Here is a 23660-nt window from a genome sequence, read left to right on the forward strand (position 1 = left end):
GCCTGATCAATCGGCGAAAGTTTCTAAGCGATCAGCCACTCGGTGTTCCTCAGACAGACATTGAAACTTTTTAGTTGAGGTCACTCAAAGTGAAGTGGTGACCTGACCATGACCTATGTCTAAAATTCTCACATGTGCGGAAAAGATGCAGGAACAGGTGTGCCAAAACCGCAGGAGGGCAATGCTCAACCCCACCCCCTCCCGGCCCGGCGCGGGCGGCGGGATATGATTTGTCAACGCGTTATAAGCTTCACCTCTGCAAACACAGAGGAACCAAAGGCGGAACGTAGTTCTTCCTATACGAAATATTCAAAAAAAAAAATAATTCAGTAAACTTAATTTACTTTCTTTTCGAATCATTTTAAGCATAAAATTCACAAAACTGTAGCAACTATTTCGAGGGACGTGGAAATTTTCATCCCCTATGTCACGTGCCGGTCACAAGGCAAAAGTCAAGTTACTTCATCTCAAGAAAATTTTAAGCTCTATCGCAATCGCCAAAAGGAAACAATTACTAGCAGTCGTGCTGTGTACATTGTGCATTCCCCAGATGTAGCGCCGCCCACCTTCGTTTCCGGATCGGCGGATCCGCCAACGATCCCATTCCCATGAAGAATTGTAACACCAGATCTCTGTATGTATGCCATTTGTATTGACCAAAGACACGGAACTGTCGTTCGTCGTCCATACAAGGCGAACCTGTACTGTCAGTGGCCGGTGCCCCTCAGAACCGCTCGCCGACCCGATGGGGCCACTAGCGGTCAGCCGTCATCGGCACTAAGAACTTACGTACAGGAGCCAGCGTGTAAAGACACACTTCAGAGGACCGCTGAAGTGTAACAGTTCACGGCATATTCACGGTTCACCATTCAACCAGTGGCTTTACGTCTCAATCACATCGGCGCATGTTGTAGCGCGTACGTAGGCGACAAGATACAGTGCCAGTGTCAGTTAGAAGATAATGCGCGCCAAGAAAGGAAAAATGCAGCCTCGCAATTTCAACCACAGATCAATAACACCCGTTCATCAAAAACTTTGCATCAATTTCCTGTGAGTAAATGCTCGCATTCCATATTTCAGAACACCAACACATTGACACCAGTAAGAAGCCGAACACACTAACCAGAACCATAAACGACACACACCAGATAGATATAACTTTACCTGCCTACTGATATTCATAAACAAACAAGGAATAAATGCGAAAGATAAGCCATGAATGTATTCTAGCTGTCTTGATTATCAACTATACCGAAAATGTTAACGAATGCATCAGTTTCGCACTTCAATGGCCAAGAAGCATTTAAATTCAAAGAGCGTGAGCAATGTCACGTGGCAGAGTTAAGCATACAGGATCGCCGCTATCTGTTGGGGTATAAAGATATTGCGTCGCACCTACAAATCCTTTTATTTTCCAGTTTATGTCGCTCATATGTTTAAACGATCCTCAGTTGTCCGTTAAATGGGTACCTGCGCTTCATGCTTTACTACTATGAACGCTTCAACAATGTTTACAGAAGAAGTATGGAAAGCCGTATTCTGTTCCTGCCCGTTGACAGGGTACATCGGAGCTATCTAAAGCACAAATCCGATACCACATGGATAACCAATGCCACCGACGATACACTGTCGCTAGATCACGCCTGAATCAAACGATTAAAATCAATCCGAATAATCACACATTGGTTACCGACCGCGGAACTGAACAGTGGATCCCGTTTCGGTAGAAGGCTCCTCGCCGACTCTTGTCATCGTCCAAAATTACACCACTGGTCGGCATCGGCCCGCCGAGTGGTCTGAGAGACGATGACGGATGACGACAAAGTGGTTTCAGCTCGACTGGGACGGCGGGGCACCGCCACCGCCGTTCCCTCCGCTGCCTCCGCCCAATAGCCGTTCCACGGCTGCGTTCACATCGCCAAAAGTGGCAACCAGGGCACGGACGTTGGCTTCACGGTTAACAAAGCCCATCGCAGCTAGCTGCTGCAACTGAGATCGGAAACGTTCCTCGGGAGGCGGCGCCCCAGCTCCACCAAGTCCCACCTGACCCATCATGCGAGCCATGAATTGGGAGAGTTGATCGCTGCCGGCTGGAGGCGCCTGGGTATTCTGTGAGGCAGGCGACGTCGGAGATGCCTGTGTGGTTGTCGTGGTTGATGGGGGTGTTGTGCCCATACCCATCGAACTGAAAAGCCCTGGCGAGGTCTGCTGCAGAGTGCTCAGACCCTGTTGCACCTGCTGGATAGCTTGAAGTGCCTCTGGATTTGTCAATAGTTGCTGCATTTCTGGGTTCTGCATCTGCTGAAGGAAAGTGGGCAGCATGGAGGTCACCTGACGCTGGAGTTGCTCATTTCCGGCGAGCAGCGGGTTGTTGGCGATAACCGATCTCGCCAGCTGTGGATCGGACGCCAGAGACTGTAGCATCGGCTGCATGTAAGGAGCATTCAGCATGTTCTGAAGTGCCTGGGGATTCCCTGCCATCTGCCGCATTAGTCCTTGCATTCCGGACGCGCCGAGGCCTGCTGACGGCGTCGTCGTGCCGTCAGCAGGACGAGGGGCCGCCGAAGGCGCAGATGTAGTCGGCGGAGCCCACGGGTTCGGCAGTGGCTCGCTGCTGGGGGCGCCAGCTGGCGTCGAACCAGTTCCTGAGCCAGAACCAGCATCGGTCGATGCCGGGTTGTTGAAGGGATTGCTTGTCATCTCCTGGGCGGCGTCTAGCATGGGCTCTTGAATGTCTCTATAGACGCGTTGCAGTGCGCTGAAACCACCGGGGATAGACTCTAAATTTGACATGGCTCGGTCCTGCTGCCTCACCAGCTCCTGCATCATGGCTGGATTGCGAGCCAGCTCCATCGTCTGCCGCAGCAACTCCGGATTGTTGAGCATATGCGTGATCTCCGGGTTACGCTCCATCAGCTGCTGCATTTGCGGATTCGACTGCATCAACTGGCGCATAACGTCGGGATTGCTCATCATGTTTTGCACCATAGGATTATCCATCATTTGCTGAAGCATCTCTGGATTACGAAGCATCTCCTGCTGCATGCTTCTTTGCAGCTCTTGGAAGCTGGCCGAGCCCATGCCCAAATTGGAGAGGCCAGGCAGCCCACCAAATGTGCCGAGACCTAGTCCCCCCGCAGCGCTACTGGTGGCTGGCGGTGGGCCGGCCGCTGACTCACTGGCCGCAGGCGAATCCCCCGCTGTCGCCGGCGTTTCCGCAGGCTTGGGGTTCTTGATAACGAGATGCACAGTCTGCCCGTCTTTGACCTTGTGAGTTGCCAATGTCTCATGGTCTTTCATAATCTTCCCGGCATAGATAAGGCAGAGTTGTGCAGAGACGGCCTTGAAGCCCTCCGCTATTTGTTTCTTGAAGTCTGCTATGAGACAGTCAGGCGCCACAGTAAATGTTTGTTTTTCCTTTGGAGTCTTTACTGTAACTGATATAGCCACTTGATCTGCGCTTTGGTCTTCGACATTTCTCGGTTCTGATCCGCTAGCCATTGAGAAGACTTGTTGCCCTTTCTTTTAGTCACTTCCGAACCAACCACTGCAAGAAAGAGAGACACAATCATCATAAATGATAACTAAACGTTGCAACTAATGGCTGGACAGCAGTACAGCTAAATACTTACTGCCTCACGGTTCGTCGGAAAGTCATTTCACCCACAAAAGAAACGAAATGACCACTCGAAAGCTGACAGTGACCTGATTCCAAAAATGTAACTTTTATTGAAGTCGTTAGATGGCCTTTTTTAATTGCGTTTTTGTAAAAACGTACTAATTTTTTATTCAACGAGTTGTCCAGGACATTCTTGAAATCATTAGCGTGTTTTTTCGTTTTCCAGTGAAAGCTGAATGTCAAAAGAACCATATGGAGCGAAAAATAATGTGAAATATTAATATGCGTCTCTCACAGCCAGCAACAAGGCGCAATCACACAACTCAGTGTCACTATGGATCAAAGTAAGCCACACAAAGCGTGAAATCACCCTTATCGACTCGCAGACCCGGCGCTCTCGGCTGTCTGACGGGACACGGAAGGGACGTTTGGCTGTCGCCCTACTAAACGGACGTCATGTTTGTTCGTTAAACGCTTCAAGTCGGTACTTAAGTTGTACAGGATACCTGAGAGGAAGATTCATTGCTATTTCATTTTCACATCATGCATGAATTTGCATTAGTTTATGTCTTCTTTGCTCAATTCAGCTAGGCATTATGCCCATACACGGAAAGTTGGCCGCGCTGAGCTGTCAGAGGTTGTACCGGCCTCAGCTGGGCTGGAGTGAGGGTAGCGCCCGGCGGGGCGGGGCTAGCTTTTGACCGGTCGCAAGGCCGAACAGCTGTCACTGGTACAGCCTCTGACAGTGAAACCCGCAAACTTTTATGGTATGTTGGTGGGACTTGCAAAGCTGAGCCACCGACTACCACACGGGAACAAAAAAAAAAATATCATCGAAGGGCTTGTTTATCCCCACATCACTTACTGTCTGACCGTTTGGGGCGGCTGCACCAAAGCCCAAAAGTATAGGATCCAGAAAGTTCTAAATTTTGGTGCCAGGATCATCACCGGACTAAAGAGGTCTCAGCATATTACTCCCGCTTTCAAAGAACTGGGATGGCTCAAAATTGATGAGCTGATTATTAAACGTGACTTGGCGGCACTCTGTCGGATTCTGGGGTCACCTGAGTCGCGTGAGCACCTGCGCGCAATGATTGTGTCCCGTTCGGAGGTGTCAGACAGGACAACGCGGGGATCGGAGAGTATGGTGCTGCAAACTCCACGCGTGCGCACAGAACTCGCTCGCCGGTCATTTATGTGCCGGGCTACCACCGCCTGGAACCGCCTGCTAACCGAGCTCAGGAGGAGTCGTTTATTGTGTCACCCACGGAGATGAATCACGAGACATGGAGAGTAGATGTGCTCAGTTCTATCGCATTTTAGCAATTTATAGTGATCTTTTAAACCATCATTTTTCGTCTTTTATGAACATGCCCTCTGTGTTTAACTACTGTACGGACTCTAAAATCGGAAGAGCCGCGATGTGGAGATTTTTATGAATACATACGACCAGTAAAACGCCTTTTGGGCGAAGAACGAGCGAGCGAGATAGTGAGCCCTGCACGTGCGGAGGGGCGAGAGGGTACTTCCAACGGGCTTGGTGCAAAGCACCCTTCTAACCGGTCGCTAGCGGTGTGCCAAATTTGAACGCAATCGGCCCAGCCGTTCCTGAGATCCGGAAGCGGCATTCTGCACGTGCGCACGTGCAAAAGGGGTCCAAAATGACTTTTGCACGGCACCCTACTAACCGGTCCCCAACCGTGTACCAAATTTGAGCGCAATCGGCCCAGCCGTTCTCGAGATCTGGAAACGCCCCCTGCACGTGCGCACGTGCAATAGCACCCTAACCGCAACACATGGGAATGCATTGCCTGATGGGTGCCTACCTGTATGCCAAGTTTCAGCGAAATCGCCCCAGTAATTACCGAGTTACTGAAATGGGAACAAATTTGGCACCTCTTCTTTTTGTATTTTGCACGTGCACTGGGGGTCACTCACATAGATCAAGAGTATCCGACCTTTGGTAGAAGGGATGCAGCTACCCTATAAAAATTACCGCAAGACAATCGCTCAAGCCGCTGCAGAGATATGGGACTCTCAAAATCATAACTTTTGCAAAACTGCTTGAACACCCTTGACTTTTCACGTGGCACGTGCCACGACGGTCACTGAGATGTATCAAAAGTAGTCAATTACGGGGTAGAAGGGATGGGGCTACCCAGCAAAAAAGACCGCAGGCCAATCGGTCCAGCGGTTGCTGAGATATAAGCCTCTCAAAAGCGTTACAGGCCGGGCTGGGCCGGGCCGGGCCGGGCCGCTCATACTGAGATTTTTCCGTTATATTGAAATGACTTCGCTTCGCTCGCTGCGCTCGCTCGCTCGTAATTACGATTACGATTCCCTGCGCGAACATTGAGCGCAGCGGTACGGAGCAAAACATGTATAAGAAAATGTAAGTTAAAGCATGTTATAAATCTAGCAGAACAATGAACTTTCTGCGCAGGTATCCTGAATGGCTTTGATAGCGATATGGATCGTTAAAGGGACCCTCCCACCTTAACATTAGTTTTGAGTTGAGATAGCCAAATTGGTGGCCATGACCTGCAAATACCGGTTTGGACACTCACAACATCGAAAAATGCTTCAATTCGAAGATATGGAATTTCAAACTTGCAGTTTTCGGATTCTAAGGGGCTAATGCATTGGAATGCCCCCTTAGAATTTGTGACGTCAGCGGAGATCTAACGATTTTTAAATCTTAGACTAAAACCATCGTTAACACGTGGTGGTATACGCTGCTTTGCGCGCAACGTCTGCCGCACTTTAGGGCTGCCAAATTATTGCTTCCAAATAAAGTCGCTAGTAACAGGGGAGATCCCAAAAAGTAAACAAAAGTAAAAGCCTAATATCTTGAAAACCAGTGAATATTTTTCGGTGAAATTTGGTAGATATTCGTTTTCGCTCTTTCTGAACCAAGGGACATCACTTTCATGCCAATTCATTAACTTTTTTGAAGGTGGGAGGGTCCCTTTAAACAAACAAATATGACACTTGTTTAGCAGGACGAGACTCGAACGTTTCTTCCGTGGCCGGTCAGACGGGCCTAGAGCCGGGTCTGCGAGCCGATAAGGGTCATTTCACGTTTCTGTGTGGCTGAACTTGATCCATCGTGACGCTCAGTTGTGTCATTGCGCCTTGTTGCCGGCTGTGGGAGGCGCATATTAATATTTGAGAATATTTTATTGCTGCATATTGCTCCTTTGGCATTCAGCTTTCACTGGGAAAAACATGCCTATGGTTCCAAGAATGTCCTTGACTAAAATTCGTTAAAAAAAATTATGACGTTTTTTATATAAAAACAAAATTTTTGAAGAAGGCCAACGTACGATTTTGATAAAAATTACATTTTTGGATTCAGCTCACCGTCAGCTTTCGAATGGTATATTTCGTTTCTTTTGTGGATGAAATGAGTTTACGACGAACCGTGACCTGCACATAACATACCATTTTTTAAGTCAGATACAATCCGAAAATAATTTCAATAAGGATGAATATGGCAATATTATTTTATAATCACAATATAGTTCTCAGCAAGTATACAGAAATAAAATTAATCGGCTTTTTCCGGAAAAGCCGAGAACTTTAATAATTACAATATGTAAAAAACGCCCTCTTGGTGACGTTAGCTGATCGCCGACCGTTCCTTGGAGAATACCTTGCCCAACAGTCACCTCACCCAACAGTCACACTTGACACTTCTTTAAAACCCGCGCCCTGCTGGGGGAGGGGGAGGGGTGTTTGAACACCCCCTGTGGTTTTTTTACGAATATCTCAGAGCCGTTTTTGGCACACCTTATCATACATCAATTCTACACATGTTGTGAAAATTTCTGACCAAGGCCATTCAAGGCCAGGTCACTTGAAGTGACCTCACCTCATAAAAAGTTTCATGTCTGCCACAGCTACACCGAGTAACCGATCGCTGTGAAACTTTCAGCGATTGCTTAGAGCAATAGCATGTAAAAAAAATGTATACCTATCTCAGAATTTTGATATCAATGACCTAAGGTCAGGTCAATCTTATGACCTCCCCATTATAAAATGGGAGAAAACTGAAATGCGCCGCCTTTGGACGAAAGCCATTATAAACACTCCCAAGTCCCAAACACTGAAATACAAGTAACTTTAACACACTTAGCATTAAAATGGTGTCCGTGACCCCTGTTTGGCCCCTGAGGTCATCTCAGGTCACGAATGGTATATAAGTTTTTCACAAATAGCTTTTGATAAAGGCATGCTAGAGCGATGAAAACGCCTTAGATGTGTCAGCTCGACGATACGGATCGACTGATATGCAACATGACCATTTCCGATCAGGTCATGACCTTGACCTGAGGTCAAATTTTCATGTTGACCTTTCAAGGTCAAGTTACAGTTCATTCGATGCGTCTTGACCAGAGGAACACGATGCCGATAAAAGTAAACTCGTGCAAGGCTTGGGTCAAAAGTTCATGCAGAAAAAAAAAACTCCGAAAAATATCGGCTATTTTGGTAGTTTTTGTCCCCTGCAGGCAAAACGGTTGTTAGGTCAAATCTGAGAGAATTACTCAGAAAGGGCGTTAATAGTGCTATCGAATGCGCTTTTCCGCGGCGCTGTAGCTCTATTGGTTCCCGAGTTATGCATTGGCTTCTTGGAAATTGTTGACATTCGGCCTGAAAATCGGCGAAATTTTGCCTTCAATGACCTCTGGTGACCTGACGTTTGACCTGACAAAAAAAACGAAGTGATTTCGTCATTATTTTTGGAGCTCTTTCGAACGCTGTTTTCCGCGTATAATCGCTACGTGGCCCAGGGGCCGAGTTAGAAGGGGGTGGTGTTCAAACACCCCCCCCCCCCCCCAGCAGGGCGTGGAAATCCAGGACCCCCAGCGGGGCGCGGGTTAACACAAGGTATATTGAATTAGGTCTTCAACATTCCCCCAAAAGTCCTTGGATGGGTGTAGAGAGACGAGGTAGCAAAAGTACATTACCAGGGGCGTCGCCACGGATTCTTTATGTGGAAGGAGGGGGAAGGGGTGATCATGGCAACTAAAAACACAAAAGTAGGCGGGTAACTGTTGTTGTAATTTTTCAGGCCGATGCATTATCTCATGTATACCTAATGGTAAAAGACGGAATTCCTACACAGTACCATGGATTAGGAATGCTTCATCCATGACAGTTACACATCTGAAGTCCGATTCAATTTAAATTTTAACAAGGTTGAAGCAAAGCCTCTGGTCTTCTATAATATAAGGGTATAATTGTTGACGTATGCAGGGCCTCGGCTAAGGCATTTTGGCTACTGGAGCAAATAATCAAAACGTCGAATTTGCCCAGGAATGACAAAGGCAACCGAAGTGAAAACACCGTTTGCGAAAGACGCATATTTCGTTCAGTTATATGTAGGTAACATTGTGACAAAAGAAAATCGACGAATGTGGTGAAAATTTACAACCACGTCAGTGTTAGCATTCTAATTCGAGCTGAACGATCTTTTAGCCACCTTTTTGGAAAGTCCCTTTGTAGTTGGTGAGTGGTCGAAGAAATCGGTGTGGGCCCGAAAGTCTTTTGGAGGCCCTCGGAGACCGCCATCGTTCTCGAAGAGCCCTCAAAAGCTGAGGTAGAGGCCCCAGGAGGCCAGGGCCCATGAGACGGTGTATGGGCCTCAAAAGCCTCCGCGGTGTCAGTAAGAGCCAGTTCGTACTTTGTGGGCCGGAAGAAATGGTGTGGAGGCTCTGTAAGCCGGTGCGGAGCCCTAAAATTGCGGCGTTGGGACCCAAAAGAGGCCGGCGATGCCTAGAGAGGATACGGCCTCGATACCAGCCTACAGGGTGTCCCGAAATTGATGCGCAGTTGGTGCCGCATGCTATGTTATTGTTGTCCCTCCCGAATGCTGAACAATTGCAATTTTACTGTCTCTGGCACCACTGAGACCTTGCTGGTCATACGATCACGTGAACCAAGCGGCTAACCCGACCTCGGCCGGTAGTGGGCGCGGGAGGCCACTCTCGTCCAGACAGGCAACGTGGAGAAACTGCATATCACCAAAAGGGAAAAGCCACAAGCTACCGATCCGCTGCCGCGCGGTGGGGATGGTCAAGGACGGTGTGACCCAGGTCCAGGATGCTAGAGAATTAGGCGTCAACTCTGCAACTATTAAACGCTGGATGGACCGCAAACGATCAGGAGAGACAATCAAGAACGGCACAGTTCGAGGGCGGAAGACTACCTTGAGCCGAGGCCGAGTGGCGAAGATCGTGATTGCAAAGTTGACCTTTAAAAAGCACCATGCAACATAAGCACTGACAAGAAAACTGAACGAGATGCATGGCCCAGCATCCAAATCGAACCTCCACCAGTATTTGAAGACTACCTTGAAGCTGAAGTTGCTCAGCCTCAGGATGCAGACCTGGCTTACCGTGGTCCAGAAGTGCAGGCAGCTGGATTTCGCAAAGACCCACAAAAACTGGAACAATCAAGACCGGAGATGCGTCCTTTTCAGTGACGAGGCGCCCTTTGTGCTCTCTAAGTCCCTAACTGCCAGAACGATCGAAATGTGGGCCAACAGCAGCTCTGAGGAGTCTGCTGTCGAGACGGTGAAACATCTGCTGAAGAATCTCATTTGGAGCATGATGAGCTACACAGGTTCTCTGAGCTTCACGAGGTGCCGCGGGGACAGACCGTGACTGCTGATTACTATGTCAGCGAGGCGTTGAAGAAGACTGCTGCCACAAATGGAAAAAGGAAAATGGTTCAAAAACCAGAGTCAAACTTTTGTCGGAGATGTCCAGGGCCATTTTCAAGCAAGAAAGGGCTCGAGCTTAACACGCCAGGGAGACCCAGGACTGGCGCCGAGCGAGACTCCCAGGCCTCTGGAAGACGGGGACATGGCCTGGCAATGCAGTCTAGACCTGTCCGCGATCAAAAATATCTGGACGATCGTCAGAAAAGAGCTCGGCACGCTTCCACCGGCTAGCTCAGAGAAGTGTTAAGTTCCATGTTATCGCGTTCATTTTTCATATCGCAACTGTTCGCCGCGTGTGTGTAGCCGCCCGGCCGCGGCCCGCCGGCGCGCCGGCGGGCCGTGCGGCACAGTATGTTTGCGGCCGCGCGGCCGGCGCGGTGCTCTGGCGCGCGGTAATTGGCGGTCGCTCGAATGTCACGTGACCCGCGGTGACCTCCAGTCTGTCCGTGTCTCTCGTAGCCACTCGTGTCTCAGCATTCGTCTGGACCGGGTCGGTCTCAATGCGCGCTAGCCTCTGGAGTGGCACTGCACGGCTCTCCTGGCTGTAGCGCTTGTGGCCGCCGAGTGTAGGAAACCGACTTGGCGGTCCTTTCCTGAGCCTCACTCGGACAAAATTAACGCCTAACCCTCTTTGGCACCCAAATCCTGACGGGGCATTATATGATACAGATCACACGTGTGTCTTTGATACCGTTCACGATGTATCATTAATGCACCCTTTACCTGATACAAGTATGATGTAATCGTGCCTGTCGTTACTGTGCACGTTTCACGGCGAATTTAGAGGGGCTGTCCGTAAGCCCCTCCTTGGATGTACGAGAGAAAGCAATGAGCTGTATTTGATTTGTGCCTTATCATTACTGTGCCTGGTCGTTAAATGATACGGTGACTACCTCTCAACCTGTTGGTGACGAAGCTGTTGCACCCCAATACAGCACTGAGGTCAATTATATTTCTGTTCTGTGTATACCGGCGCAAAGAACGGACGGATTCTTAACATAGTCCTCCGGGCCGGATAGTCTTTTCGGTTTCAAAATTTGTACCTTGTTAATCGGACAGACATTGATACTCTTGTTTGATACAGTCCACTTTTACCCACTTGTTAAAATCCGTTTAGTTCAACATGGATGATTTATTGAGCACAAGAACGAGGCTTCGTTCAAAGGCAACCAAACAGTGTAACGACCTCAGGTCATGCCGGGAGGGGGATCAAAAGGCACTTGATGTGGATCAGCTGGCTCTCAAGCTCCATCACTTGGAGAAGCTGCAGCACGAGCTTCAGCAGGTCCAGGACCAGCTCGACAAGCTTGGTCAGCCTGACGATTCCAGTCACAGCCAAAACATGGAGGATGAGATGTTTCTCGGCTCCAGGCTACTCACCCGGCTTGAGAAAGCTGGAGACACTGTTCAAAGGTTCGACTCCCAAAACTCGACAGGAAATGCAGACCTCAAAGCATCAGTCGCAGTCAAGATTCCCATTTATCATGGCGACGTGATGAAATGGTCCGAGTTTTGGGAACTCTTCACAATTTCCGTTCACGACAACCCAGCCTACGCTGACGTGCAAAGGTTTGTCGTTCTTAAGTCGCATTTGGCCGGCGCGGCGCTGCGCACAATCCAAGGGATTCCGGTGTCGGGTGAAGGCTACGCTGAAGCCGTAGCAGTCCTCAAAGAGCGCTTTGACCACAGCGAGGTGCGGCGAGAGCTTCTGATGCGCGAGCTCTTGAGCATGCCCTCTGTCCGCCACAATGACCTCCGAGGCATGCGAACCTTGGTTGATCACCTGTCTTCTCACACGCGCGCTCTAAACACCCTCGGTGTGCCCGCCGAGAGCTTCTCGAGCCTCCTCCTACCAGTCGTAAAAGACAAAATTCCGGAAGACTGGCGGCTGGAATGGGCTCGGCTGGAGAGCGCGGACTTTGACGTTTTCCTTAAATTTCTCAATCGAGAGTTACGGATCCGCGAGGCAGCCAAGGGAGTTGCTGCGTCTGTCACAAACGCAGAAGCACCACCTTCGGCGCCGTCTGTCACCAGCAGTATGACGGCACGGCTTGAGCCTCGGAGGGAGCGGTCACAGCCATCTCAAAGGCCAAGGAAGACGGCTTGTAGTGCGTGTGGACAAGGTCATCATCCGCTTGCCCAGTGTGCGACATTTCGTGGCATGACTGTACAGAGCAGATGTTCACTCGCGAGAAACTCGAAGGTATGTTTCCGCTGTCTCCGTCCTGGTCATCGAGCCCGTGATTGCAAAGAGGGACCATGTGTGGAGTGCAGCAGGCCCCATCACGTCCTGCTGCACCATTCGGGACCCTCGTCAGGGGGTCACTCGGCGGTCCCAACGTCCAAACTGTCGCCGGATGCGGCCAGCTTCTCGACGGCACAGCCCCCTCAAGAGGCGGGTATGAGTGCCGCAGAAGTAGGTGCCCAGCGACAGTGCCATCGTCGTTTCAACGCCCAGAGAGCTGACGGAATCCGAAGCTTCTTCCAGACGGCTCTGGTTGAGGCTGTGGGCCCGAATGGTCGGCGCCGGGCCCGTGTCTTGCTGGACGGAGGCTCCGACTCCTCCTATATCCGTGGCGCTCTGGCAGAAGAACTTGGGCTACCTGTTGTCGGCTCGGGAACCTTCTCCTGCATTGGCTTCCAGGAGAAAACTGAACAGGCACGCCAATATCACAAAGTCCGAGTCGAGCTTCAGAGCCGTTTTGACGGCAGCTCTGTGCACCTGGACATGTGGAGCACAGATCGTCTATGCTCACCCCTTCCGGCCACATCACCTCCCCAGATGCCCTCCCGATTGGAGATGGCGGACGACTTTGGGGGAGGTGAGATCGATCTCCTAATCGGCGTTGATAGTATATATCACGTCGTGTTGTGGGAGCAAGTGGACCTCGGTGAGGGGCTTCGAGCTGTTGAGACAGTCTTCGGATATGTTCTGCATGGGAAGCAGAGCGGAGTCCTGTCACACGGTCAGCCACGTCATCAGACGTTCCACTGTCGCCAAGTGGAAGCGATGTGGGACTTGGACACGATTGGGATCAGTGAGCATGAGGTGGTGGACTCAAACCCGAGGCTCTACCCCAAGCGTACATGGAATGAAGCTGAGCAGCGCTATGAGATGGGTTTAGTATGGCGCTCCGAGGATAGGCCCGTCTCCAACAGAGGTCCTACGCTGGCTCGAACGCTTCGAATGTCGGATCACCTCAGCAAAGAGAAAGCTGTCATATCCAACACGCACGGCGATGGCGTGCCGATGAATGCAGCTGTTGATCTTTTTGATCTCAAGTATGAACAATCACCAATGGAGCTTTCCGAGTCGGACGCTGTGGGCTCGTGCACGGTGGGGAGCCGTTCTGCTGCTCAAGCGCCTGATCTGCCGGATGTCTCTGCCGAGACGAGGCAGAATCTTGAGCAGGGCCAGGAGCTGTTGCATAGGCCGATCGCCTTTGAAGCTTTCTGGTCCCCCCACCAAAGGGCACTCCAATGCCTGCAGTCAGACGTGAACGAGAAGGTCTTTGAAGTGGTCAACCCAACTGACCAAAGGAGCAGAGCATGCTCGTGGTTCTTGTCGGAAACACGTCCGAGGTCTTGCCGGATTCCGTTTGGGCAGACCGGACGTCCCCCAGAACCGATGCGTCGGGGTGAGGTTGGAGTCGTGGACTCCTCCTCCAAGTTGTGCAGTGTGCACTCAGAGTCTGGACAGTTGATTTAGTTTTTTTAAGGAATTGAATTTAACCTTTGTTGATATAATTTGCCAACGCCCTTGAACTTCGCCGGATGCAAGGTTCTCGTGGGCGTGCCCGCCTGCGACGTGGAGAGTTTGTCGGCTTCCACGCGAGCCTTTCGTTCTTAGGGCTCTCATTAAGCGTGTCCGCTCATGACGTGGAGATATTGACATTTCCCACGCGAGCCATTTTACCCCAAAACCTTAGGTGGCTCCGTTTTCACCCATGTCTCTTTTTCGCAGACCATGAATGTCCTGGACATCTCGGAGCCTGGCGCGACAGCCTGGTTGGAGGCGCAGCTCCCGAAGCTCCATCTACTCTTGGGGGACTCTGTCGCCCGAGATTGCCAGCTGGAGAGCCGCATCCGGAGGGACGAGTTCTTTAGTCTGGCGAGGGGCGGAGACTCCTGGAGCGCTCTTCATCGGGACCTACCGGATCGCCTCGACACGACTGCGCGCGGTGGTATGCCATGGACGGCGTCCACTTGTCCGCCAACGGGTACGCCAGGCTGGCGGACGTCATCCCCATCTGGCTAGCGGTGGGGGCAGCTGCCCTCTAAGACTCGGCGGTGGCGTGCGCGAAAGATGCGAGTGCGTCGTGTGCGAGAAGTAGTGTTTTATTTCGTCTGTGATACCTTTGAAAATGTGCTCCTGTTCCGCACATTTTGGTGGGGAGCTATGTTAAGTTCCATGTTATCGCGTTCATTTTTCATATCGCAACTGTTCGCCGCGTGTGTGTAGCCGCCCGGCCGCGGCCCGCCGGCGCGCCGGCGGGCCGTGCGGCACAGTATGTTTGCGGCCGCGCGGCCGGCGCGGTGCTCTGGCGCGCGGTAATTGGCGGTCGCTCGAATGTCACGTGACCCGCGGTGACCTCCAGTCTGTCCGTGTCTCTCGTAGCCACTCGTGTCTCAGCATTCGTCTGGACCGGGTCGGTCTCAATGCGCGCTAGCCTCTGGAGTGGCACTGCACGGCTCTCCTGGCTGTAGCGCTTGTGGCCGCCGAGTGTAGGAAACCGACTTGGCGGTCCTTTCCTGAGCCTCACTCGGACAAAATTAACGCCTAACCCTCTTTGGCACCCAAATCCTGACGGGGCATTATATGATACAGATCACACGTGTGTCTTTGATACCGTTCACGATGTATCATTAATGCACCCTTTACCTGATACAAGTATGATGTAATCGTGCCTGTCGTTACTGTGCACGTTTCACGGCGAATTTAGAGGGGCTGTCCGTAAGCCCCTCCTTGGATGTACGAGAGAAAGCAATGAGCTGTATTTGATTTGTGCCTTATCATTACTGTGCCTGGTCGTTAAATGATACGGTGACTACCTCTCAACCTGTTGGTGACGAAGCTGTTGCACCCCAATACAGCACTGAGGTCAATTATATTTCTGTTCTGTGTATACCGGCGCAAAGAACGGACGGATTCTTAACAAGAAGAGGCTGTTTCAGAAGTTATAAACGGCATGGCGTAGTTTCAAAGGAGAGACTCTTGACAACCTGAAACGTGACACGCTAGATTGCAATAGGCCGTATATGCGACTGAATGGGGACTATGATAACATATAAATTGTGAAAAAAAATTGAAGTACTTTACAAGTTATTGAGGATAAAACAACCGCGCATCAATTTCGGGACCCCCTTTATATTGTCTCGATGAGCCCTCATTAGGCCTAAAAAGAGGCTTTTGTAAGAGACTCTCAGAGGCTTTTGCAAGGCCATCAGAGGCCTTATAAACTATAAAGCCCTCGCAGACAGTTGTGGACCCTCAGACACCTCACACCAGCATGGTATATGGAGCCTGGCTGCATTGGAATCCTCAGAGCCCAGAGGCCATCGTGGGCCCATGGAGTCTGTGTCGGGCCGTAGAGGCCGTCGGCGAGGGCGCTCAGAAGCTGTTGAGCCCTCGGGCTGTTGTAGGGGTCTGCATGGGCCCTCAGGGGTCGTCATGAGGGCCCTCAAAGACCATCGCAGGGACCTCAAAGGCTAGCATGGCTCCTGGAGTCTGCCTGGGTTGAAGAACTTGAAGGCCATCGAGGGGGCCCTCAGAAGTCAGAGGCAATTGTGGACCTTTGGAGACTGCAATAAGCACTAGTGTCTGTCGTGAGTGTCCTCAGAAGCTGTCATGATGCCCTTAGAAAGCATCCTGAAGGCCCTCAGAGGTTGTCGTGCTGAGGGCTCTCAGAGGCCTTTGTGTGGCTATCTGGGCGGTGTTTCACGGGACGCTGCTACCACGCTGCTATCAAATTGCGCGAGCTGACGTCATACTTGCGGTAGTGTTGGAGCAATGGGCCTGTTGATGTTTCCATGGAAACCCAATTTGACACGTGTAAAAGCAGCGTGCTGCTATCACCGGTGAAACAGGGCCCTGAAGTGAGCCTGGACGACTCTTGACGGTCCTCATTTGTAGGCAATAGTGGGTCCCAGGAGCCTGCATGAGCTACATAGTCCATTGTGGAGGCCCTGCCTTCTGGGCCAGCATGGGGCATCAACCCGGTGCAAGGCCCTAAAAGCCTATGCCGGGGCCCCAGAGACTGGCATGGGGCGCATCTGCAAATGGACTTACGATAGTTTCATATTGGCTTTCTTGTTTCCCCAGACCCAATCAATATTTCACATATTTATTCAAAAAATACCCAAATGAACTGAGTGGTTCCATCCACAGTTATTTGAGGCCTGAGGGGAGCTTACAAATTTTCTATTTATGTAATGTTTTTTGTGGAAAGACAAGTTTTCCCACCTTGTGCTTGCAGCTGCACACCCTACCACCTCTCTCCTGCCGGCCCTGATTTCTTGCCACAAACGTTTTCAACCGCACCCGAGATGAACAATGTGCATTCATTTTGAGGAAGCTGTTCCTTTTGTGGAAGTTGGGCAAAGTCTTATCACTACTGGAGCATTCCTTGAATCTACAGTTAACATGTTAGCCAAGGCCCTGGCTGGACGTATGCCACCAATCTGATCAGCAATAGATACATAATGCGTACATACGTGCCCGCTGGGGTGGGTTATTAATTTTTTTGCCGCCTGCCTTAATTTTTTGCTGTAAGACCACTTCACATACGGAGCATAAAAGTGATGGGCACGTTAGCAGATAAAGCATTACCATTTACATTCCATATGTGAAGCGGTCATTAGGCAAAAAAATGTCAGCAGATGGCTATTTTTCCTTGAACACAGCTAGTATTGGTCAACTCAGTCCCACCCCTTGCCCTGGTCCCAATATATCATTCCCCACATTACACAATTACAAATCACTAATTCAATCAATCATAAAGACACATTATGACAAATACCTGCACTGGCCTCCGCAAGACGACAGATTTCTGAATAAATCCAAGAATAAATCCACGGTATCAGTATCAGTATGACAAAAATCCACGTATTATTCCTGCATCATCGTCGCGGTCAGACCGTGTGAGGTGTATATTTTTATGCAGTCCGTTTAACGCGCATAACGCAACACCACGCCACGCCTTGCGAGAAATATGTCTCAATCTATTGCAAAAGTCTCTTTTCAGCGATACCAAAAATACACTTATCAAGATTGCTGCGGCACCAGTACAGTCCAAGGCCCTAAAAATAATAGGTGCAGCTAGAGTTCAGTGGGTGCAGCCTAACTGGGAAGTTTCTTGTCGAACTAGAGGAATCTGGATGCAAAAGTATCGCCGTTTTTCTGTCTTTGTCTCTAGGCTGCGTTTGGACGGGTGATAATGGGCCTGTTCCAGCGCCTCCAGTAGAAATTCTTGACTGGAGGCTCTACCAGAGGTTTCACTGGAGGCGCTGGAACGCAATCTGGAGATTTTTGAAGATTGCCGTCACAGATACCAAAAGAATAAGGATTGTTCTCTCTTGAAACACAAAATTTGTTTTCAATTTTAGTAAAAAAGATAAACAAAATTATAGCAATGTGATTTTCTTTACATTCAAGCTGTAAAGTTATCAGTCCAAAGTCCTTTGTTTACATTCGTGATTGTCACATGTGCGCCATAATTGTAGACCAGAGCCTCCAGAGAAATTTGGACCTCTCAACTCTCTGGAGGCTACTGGAGGTTTCTGGAGCTTTGGCGAGAGCTTTCTGGAGCTTTCTGGAGGCGCTGGAACGCTCTCTGGAGGATTCTAGAGCTTTCTGGAGCTTTCTGGAGGTTTCTGGAGGCGCAATAAATGCCAACTTTGAAATCTTAGCTGCGTTGCGGCATTGGTGGTGATAGGCGGCGTGTATGCCGCGTTCTCAGTAAAAGGCGACCACTAAATGGAAGGCATCCGACTGCAATATGTTATCTGTTCTCAATGAAATACATTGCATTTCTTAAATTAATTGTCAATCACTCTTTTCAAAAGATACTTACCTACGTTTATATAACTAAGCTATTCACATCATTCTGACACAAATTTCTATTTTCAACTTGACAAATCTATTCCTTCATTCTTTAGGCCCAAACAGGCTTTCGATTGTTTGGAAATCGTATGCCAGATCCCGTACCTGCATGCCACTGCATGCGACTGGTGCGTGTAAGGACCGATGTATGAATTTGAAGCTCTCGCATACGATTTCCTAGCTGCCGAAAGAGTCTGTTTCAGTCATAATACCGACAAACATGGTTGATGGTATGACAATCAGGGGTGTAATTTTATATCTCTTTGTGGGGGCAGATGCCCTTTCTAGCGTCCTTTATAGAGCACAGCGCCCTTCGCATGCTCTATCGGCGCCCTCCGGAACGTCTCGCGTTCCTGGATTAGGTATATAGCATTTTTAATCACTCGGCGCCCTTCTGGGAGAATGGCGCCCTTTTGCTAGCACCTCATTCTCATGGTCTGACGGCGCCCTCCTGGCCGTCTCGCGCCCGTGTCTCTGTCCACCGTGCATACATCGACTGTGCGGCGCCCTTCTAGGAGAATGGCGCCCTTTTCATGGTCTCACGGCGCCCTCGTAACCGTCTGGCACCCCTACGTCCTGTCGCGGATGCGCGGAAGGAGAGACGACTGAGCGGGCCGAGACTTGTATTGCAACTGTGGTTCTGATTCTGATTGGGGTTCGCCAGTGCCTGTGCGTTATATGCCAGGTGGTTGCACAATGAAGGACCGGTCCGCCGACCCGCCGGGTCGGTGGACGGTGCCGACACGTGGGGAAAGTGACGGCTATTTCTATGTAACAAAGCTTGAACGTGTACTCTCTTTATCATGATATGGAAGAAGGGAATCGGTCCCACATTATCTTCCCTCCCCCAGGGAAGCGTAGGGAACCGAAGCGATCATAACAAAGAGAGGAAACGTTTAGCTGACGGAGAAAGAAATTTCCATATGAGCGTATCACAAAATGGTATGAACAGATAAGTAAGTTTCGTGACAATTACACCTACTACCGGGCGATCCCTCCGCACTCTTGGCGGGGACCGTCCCTGGGCATCTCCATGGCCCTCGGCATCTCTGGCCGAATATCAATACAATATAATTTCAGTGAATTGACCACGATTAACGTATTTGAATGTTCATACCGACTTCAGAATATGCTCTTTTTATGCTTAGGTACTAGTGTCAAAATAAAACGGCAAAGTGCAGGCAAAATTTAAATGCACTTGCAATTTCTCCGTAAATTTTGGGGTGAGCAACCACAATGAAGCGCAACAAACGACAGAACACTGACGAAAACGAATAACGAAACAGTTTTGAAACAAATCGAAGTTGACACAAATTTCACAGCACAATTTCACTGTCACTTTTTGACGAAAAAATATAGCAAAAGTTCGTAATCTTCAAATGCTCTTGATTTTGTGCCAGTTTTTCTTGAATTTAGCGTTGTACTTTTCGTCGTCTCTCCTCCGAGCTTGAGTCCTTAAGCGAGGTGGTGTCCATCACTCGATGATGCTGAGGAGGACGGCGCGGGCTGATGAGCCGTGCGCTGTCGGCGGGCTCCGTAGTAGTCCAGGGTAGCTGATGACCTTGCCGCAGGGCAGATAGTCTTGCTGGGCAGAGCTACTCACTGGAGACGGTGCTGCTGGACGATGACGAGTCCAGGATGGTCAGCTCCCTAGTCGATGACGCGACGTAGGGGCGATACACTGTCACGGAGCACGGACTAACCAGTCTGCGATGGCAGTGCAGATGTAGAGGCTGGGGTCCGTGGTGAGGGGCACAAGTCCCCTCGACCGCCGCTGCCACCATTGTCGCGGATGCGCGGAAGGAGAGACGACTGAGCGGGCCGAGACTTGTATTGCAACTGTGGTTCTGATTCTGATTGGGGTTCGCCAGTGCCTGTGCGTTATATGCCAGGTGGTTGCACAATGAAGGACCGGTCCGCCGACCCGCCGGGTCGGTGGACGGTGCCGACACGTGGGGAAAGTGACGGCTATTTCTATGTAACAAAGCTTGAACGTGTACTCTCTTTATCATGATATGGAAGAAGGGAATCGGTCCCACAGTCCTCCCCACCCACTTAGCATTACATGACCTCTCAGCGCACCTGGACCGGCACATAGCGTTTGCAGACGTTGCGCGCAAAGCAGTGTTAACCACATGTTAACGATGGTTTTAGTCTAAGATTTAAAAATCGTTAGATCTCCGCTGACGTCACAATTTCTAATAGGGGGCACTCCAATGCATTAGCCCCTTAGAATCCGATAACTGCAAGTTTGAAATTCCATATCGCCGAATAAAAGCATTTTTCGATGTTGTGAGTGCCCAAACCGGTATTTGCAGGCCATGGCCACCAATTTGGCTATCTCAACTCAACACTAATATTAAGGTGGGATGGTCACTTTAAATTAGATCATAGCAAAACGAAAACCATACCTATAGCCAGGTAGGTAGGCATATAAACCACTGCAGCTATTTGCAGCATATGATAGAGCCCCATAAAAAAGTTTTACTAAGAAGAACATATCATTCGCCAAGCCCTTACAACACAGATGAACATCATTTCCTTCGCGGGGTCGCTATCTTGAAAAACGGGTGCGACTCTCGGCATTTCGATCGTCGTTTCGCGGGATTCCCCCGGAATTTCACGCGTTTTGCGCCGCCCGAACGGTCGTTTTCGTAATGAATTCCACGGCGTGGAAAATCCACGCGAAAAACGGCTCGTCCGAACGCACGTCTAAGGTCTCAACAATCAAGCGACGGGACGAATACCTAGGGGAGAGTGGGGATAACTGGGACGGGGAGAAGTGGGCGAAGTGGGACACCTTCAATATCTGGGACCTGGGTGACACTGACCGATTGGACAAACTATTTTGTTTTTGCATATTTTCTCATGACTATTTATACGTTACAACCAAGCGGTTTCTTTTCCGGTTGCCTGTCTCTGAGATATTGAGTTGGGGTCTAAAATGTGATTTTTTTTTGGCATTGAACTCTAATTCAATTTGCCGTTTACTCAGCGATGTGAAATGTTCAGGCCGTTCACCTTTGGATGTTAGTGAAGTCATCATAATTATGCATTAACATTTTTTATGCATCTGTTATACTTTTTGTGTGGGAGAGCAGTTGAAAGTGACGACTTGGGGAGAACTGAGACAACGTGCGTAGACTTTGTCCCAGTTCTCCCGCATGCAAATGCATGGGGAAATTTTCCAGGATACTCAGTGCTGTCAGTGTATAGTTCAAAAAAGATAATCGAGGTGATTCCTTTAATCCGCGAGTTGCTGGGGGGGGGGCGTTAAACGCCCCCACTTTTTTTGCCGGGCCATAGCATAAAAACGGCGCGCCGCAGGCGCGCCAAATTTTGGGTACCTGTAGGGAATTGATTAAAGTCTATTGTGACAAATTTTCAAAAAAAAAAATCGGTCGGAAAATTTTTAAGATATCGAGGTTTTAGTGACGTCATGATTTCTGAGTTTTCGACCAAAAACCGCATACGTTCAAAAAATCATATAAAATCACAAAATAGACATACAGGCATGCCGTAAACGCCATTAGAATGCCAATACCATGAACAATCAAATGGCTATCTTCGATTATTGATTATCGTTCCGCATTTTCGAAAATCTTGAACTGAATCTTGACAATTTCTCGTGACTACTTCACGACCATGATACATGAATTTCTTAAATTGAACTTTTTGAGACAAACACGTACACATATGATAAAATTAATGTCACCATCGTGTTCTACGGCCCAAATTACCCATAAAACATGTGTCATAGGCTGCGAATATCAGTTTTGATTTTCGGAGATATGTGCACCTACCCGGTTGACCTGACCTTGACCCTGACCTATGCTTGACTGACCCCTACATGGAGCTGACACTCTTGTAGGCCTTATATGATGGATTGTGCACCGTTTTGACAGAGTTTCTGACGAGAGGCGCCCATTGCGAAGTCCTGAATCCATGCTACTGAAAGCCCGATTTCAGGTGTTTGACCTGACCTTGACCCGACCTGTGACCTCAAAATTCAACTTTGAAGTACTCATCTGAAGCGTCTCGTCGCGTTCTTTCGTTTGCCGCCTCGTGCGTTTCGCTGCGCCTATTGGTTCTCGAGTTATCGGATGGGGGCGTTTAACGCCCCCCCCCCCCTGAAACGGTGGGTGGCGAAATACCCCAGCAACTGCCGGGTTAAGTGTCAATTTTTAGAACACCTTTTTCGTGATGGTTCATCAAATTTTAATTGTGTTCCATTTAAATCACATTTCTTGACCAGTCCCAGTTCTCCCCATCATTTGTCCCACTTCTCCTGGACGTGTCCCAGTTCACCCCATTGTCAACCTTTCCTAAAATTTAAATTTGAGAAGTAACACGTGAACATACACGCACAAAAACAGTAAAGAATGAAGTAGAAATAAACCGTTTACCAGTAAATGCAATCAATTTACGTACTTAAATCTTAAATATTAGATTTTTTTACGATTTTTCAAAGCTGACGTCAAAATAATGTCCAACTTCTCCCCGGTCTCCCCTACTTAACAATTGAGCCGATCGGTTACAATTCCCTCGAACACCGTCCATTCCGAGTTCCGACTTCCATTACGTCTAGCTTACTAGTTCAAGGGCCAAGCATGTGGCAACAAAATTGAAATCCCAGTGTCTCTCCGGTGGGCAATGTTATGGTATGGTCCACACTCCACAATGCATGCTGATGCGGCATAAGTCCGGTTGTAGTGTGGCATCTGCGGGCGAGCTTCTGGGATCGTTTGTCAGCTCCAGGTCTCTGAAATAGGCCTCTGAAATACTTCCTGTAGAGTTCCAGACCTTCCCTGTACTTCGGCCGGAGTAAGTGCCACAACTAGCCAGCTGCCAGAGAAAACGCCCAGACAGACCCATATACGGCCCAGACCAATTTTGCTGGCTGGGGTAGGGCCGAGGGCCTGTCAATACCTAATATCGGGATTTAAACATAAACGGCGCTGCATGGTAAGAATAGCTTTTAAATCATAAAATCAACCATTACCAGCCCTACCGATAACTCGAATTGTGACGCCCATGAGCATAGATATAAACATCATAACTGATAACACGAACAAGAACAATAAATTATTCAAATATTCACCTGGAAGTGGAGCGGAAGGGCTGTAAATACCTACTTGCAAAATATGACGGGAAATAAGAATCATTTGAAGTTCAAAGCGTTCTTGATTTTGTAACAGAAGTCACCTTTACCG

General features: G+C 49.3%; 2 protein-coding genes across 4 annotated transcripts in view; both read right to left on the reverse strand.

The window, feature by feature from the left end:
- Window positions 1-17461, reverse strand: part of LOC122394384 (GTP-binding protein Rheb homolog) — a 56028-nt gene extending 38567 nt beyond the window's left edge. Inside the window, exon 1 of the mRNA XM_043391247.1 lies at window positions 17366-17461. The gene's annotated coding sequence lies outside the window, so the exon portion shown is untranslated. The remainder of the gene's footprint in view (window positions 1-17365) is intronic.
- Window positions 630-23640, reverse strand: LOC122394382 (ubiquilin-4-like). Of its 3 annotated transcripts, none has more exons than XM_043391241.1 (2): window positions 23549-23640; window positions 630-3547 (listed from the first exon to the last, which is right to left on the reverse strand). In XM_043391241.1, exon 2 carries the CDS (start codon window positions 3499-3501, stop codon window positions 1831-1833), a length of 1671 nt encoding a protein of 556 aa, XP_043247176.1. In that variant the 5' UTR covers window positions 3502-3547; window positions 23549-23640; the 3' UTR covers window positions 630-1830. The 3 variants fall into 3 exon arrangements, with proteins under 3 accessions (XP_043247176.1, XP_043247178.1, XP_043247177.1); XM_043391243.1 differs by lacking the exon at window positions 23549-23640 and adding an exon at window positions 17376-17490; XM_043391242.1 differs by lacking the exon at window positions 23549-23640 and adding an exon at window positions 17456-17475.
- Window positions 23641-23660: the final 20 nt, after the last annotated feature.

This window comes from Amphibalanus amphitrite, unplaced genomic scaffold, assembly GCF_019059575.1.
Source record: "Amphibalanus amphitrite isolate SeventyFive unplaced genomic scaffold, NRLGWU_Aamphi_draft 000588F_arrow, whole genome shotgun sequence".
Classification (NCBI taxonomy): Eukaryota; Metazoa; Arthropoda; class Thecostraca; order Balanomorpha; family Balanidae; genus Amphibalanus; species Amphibalanus amphitrite.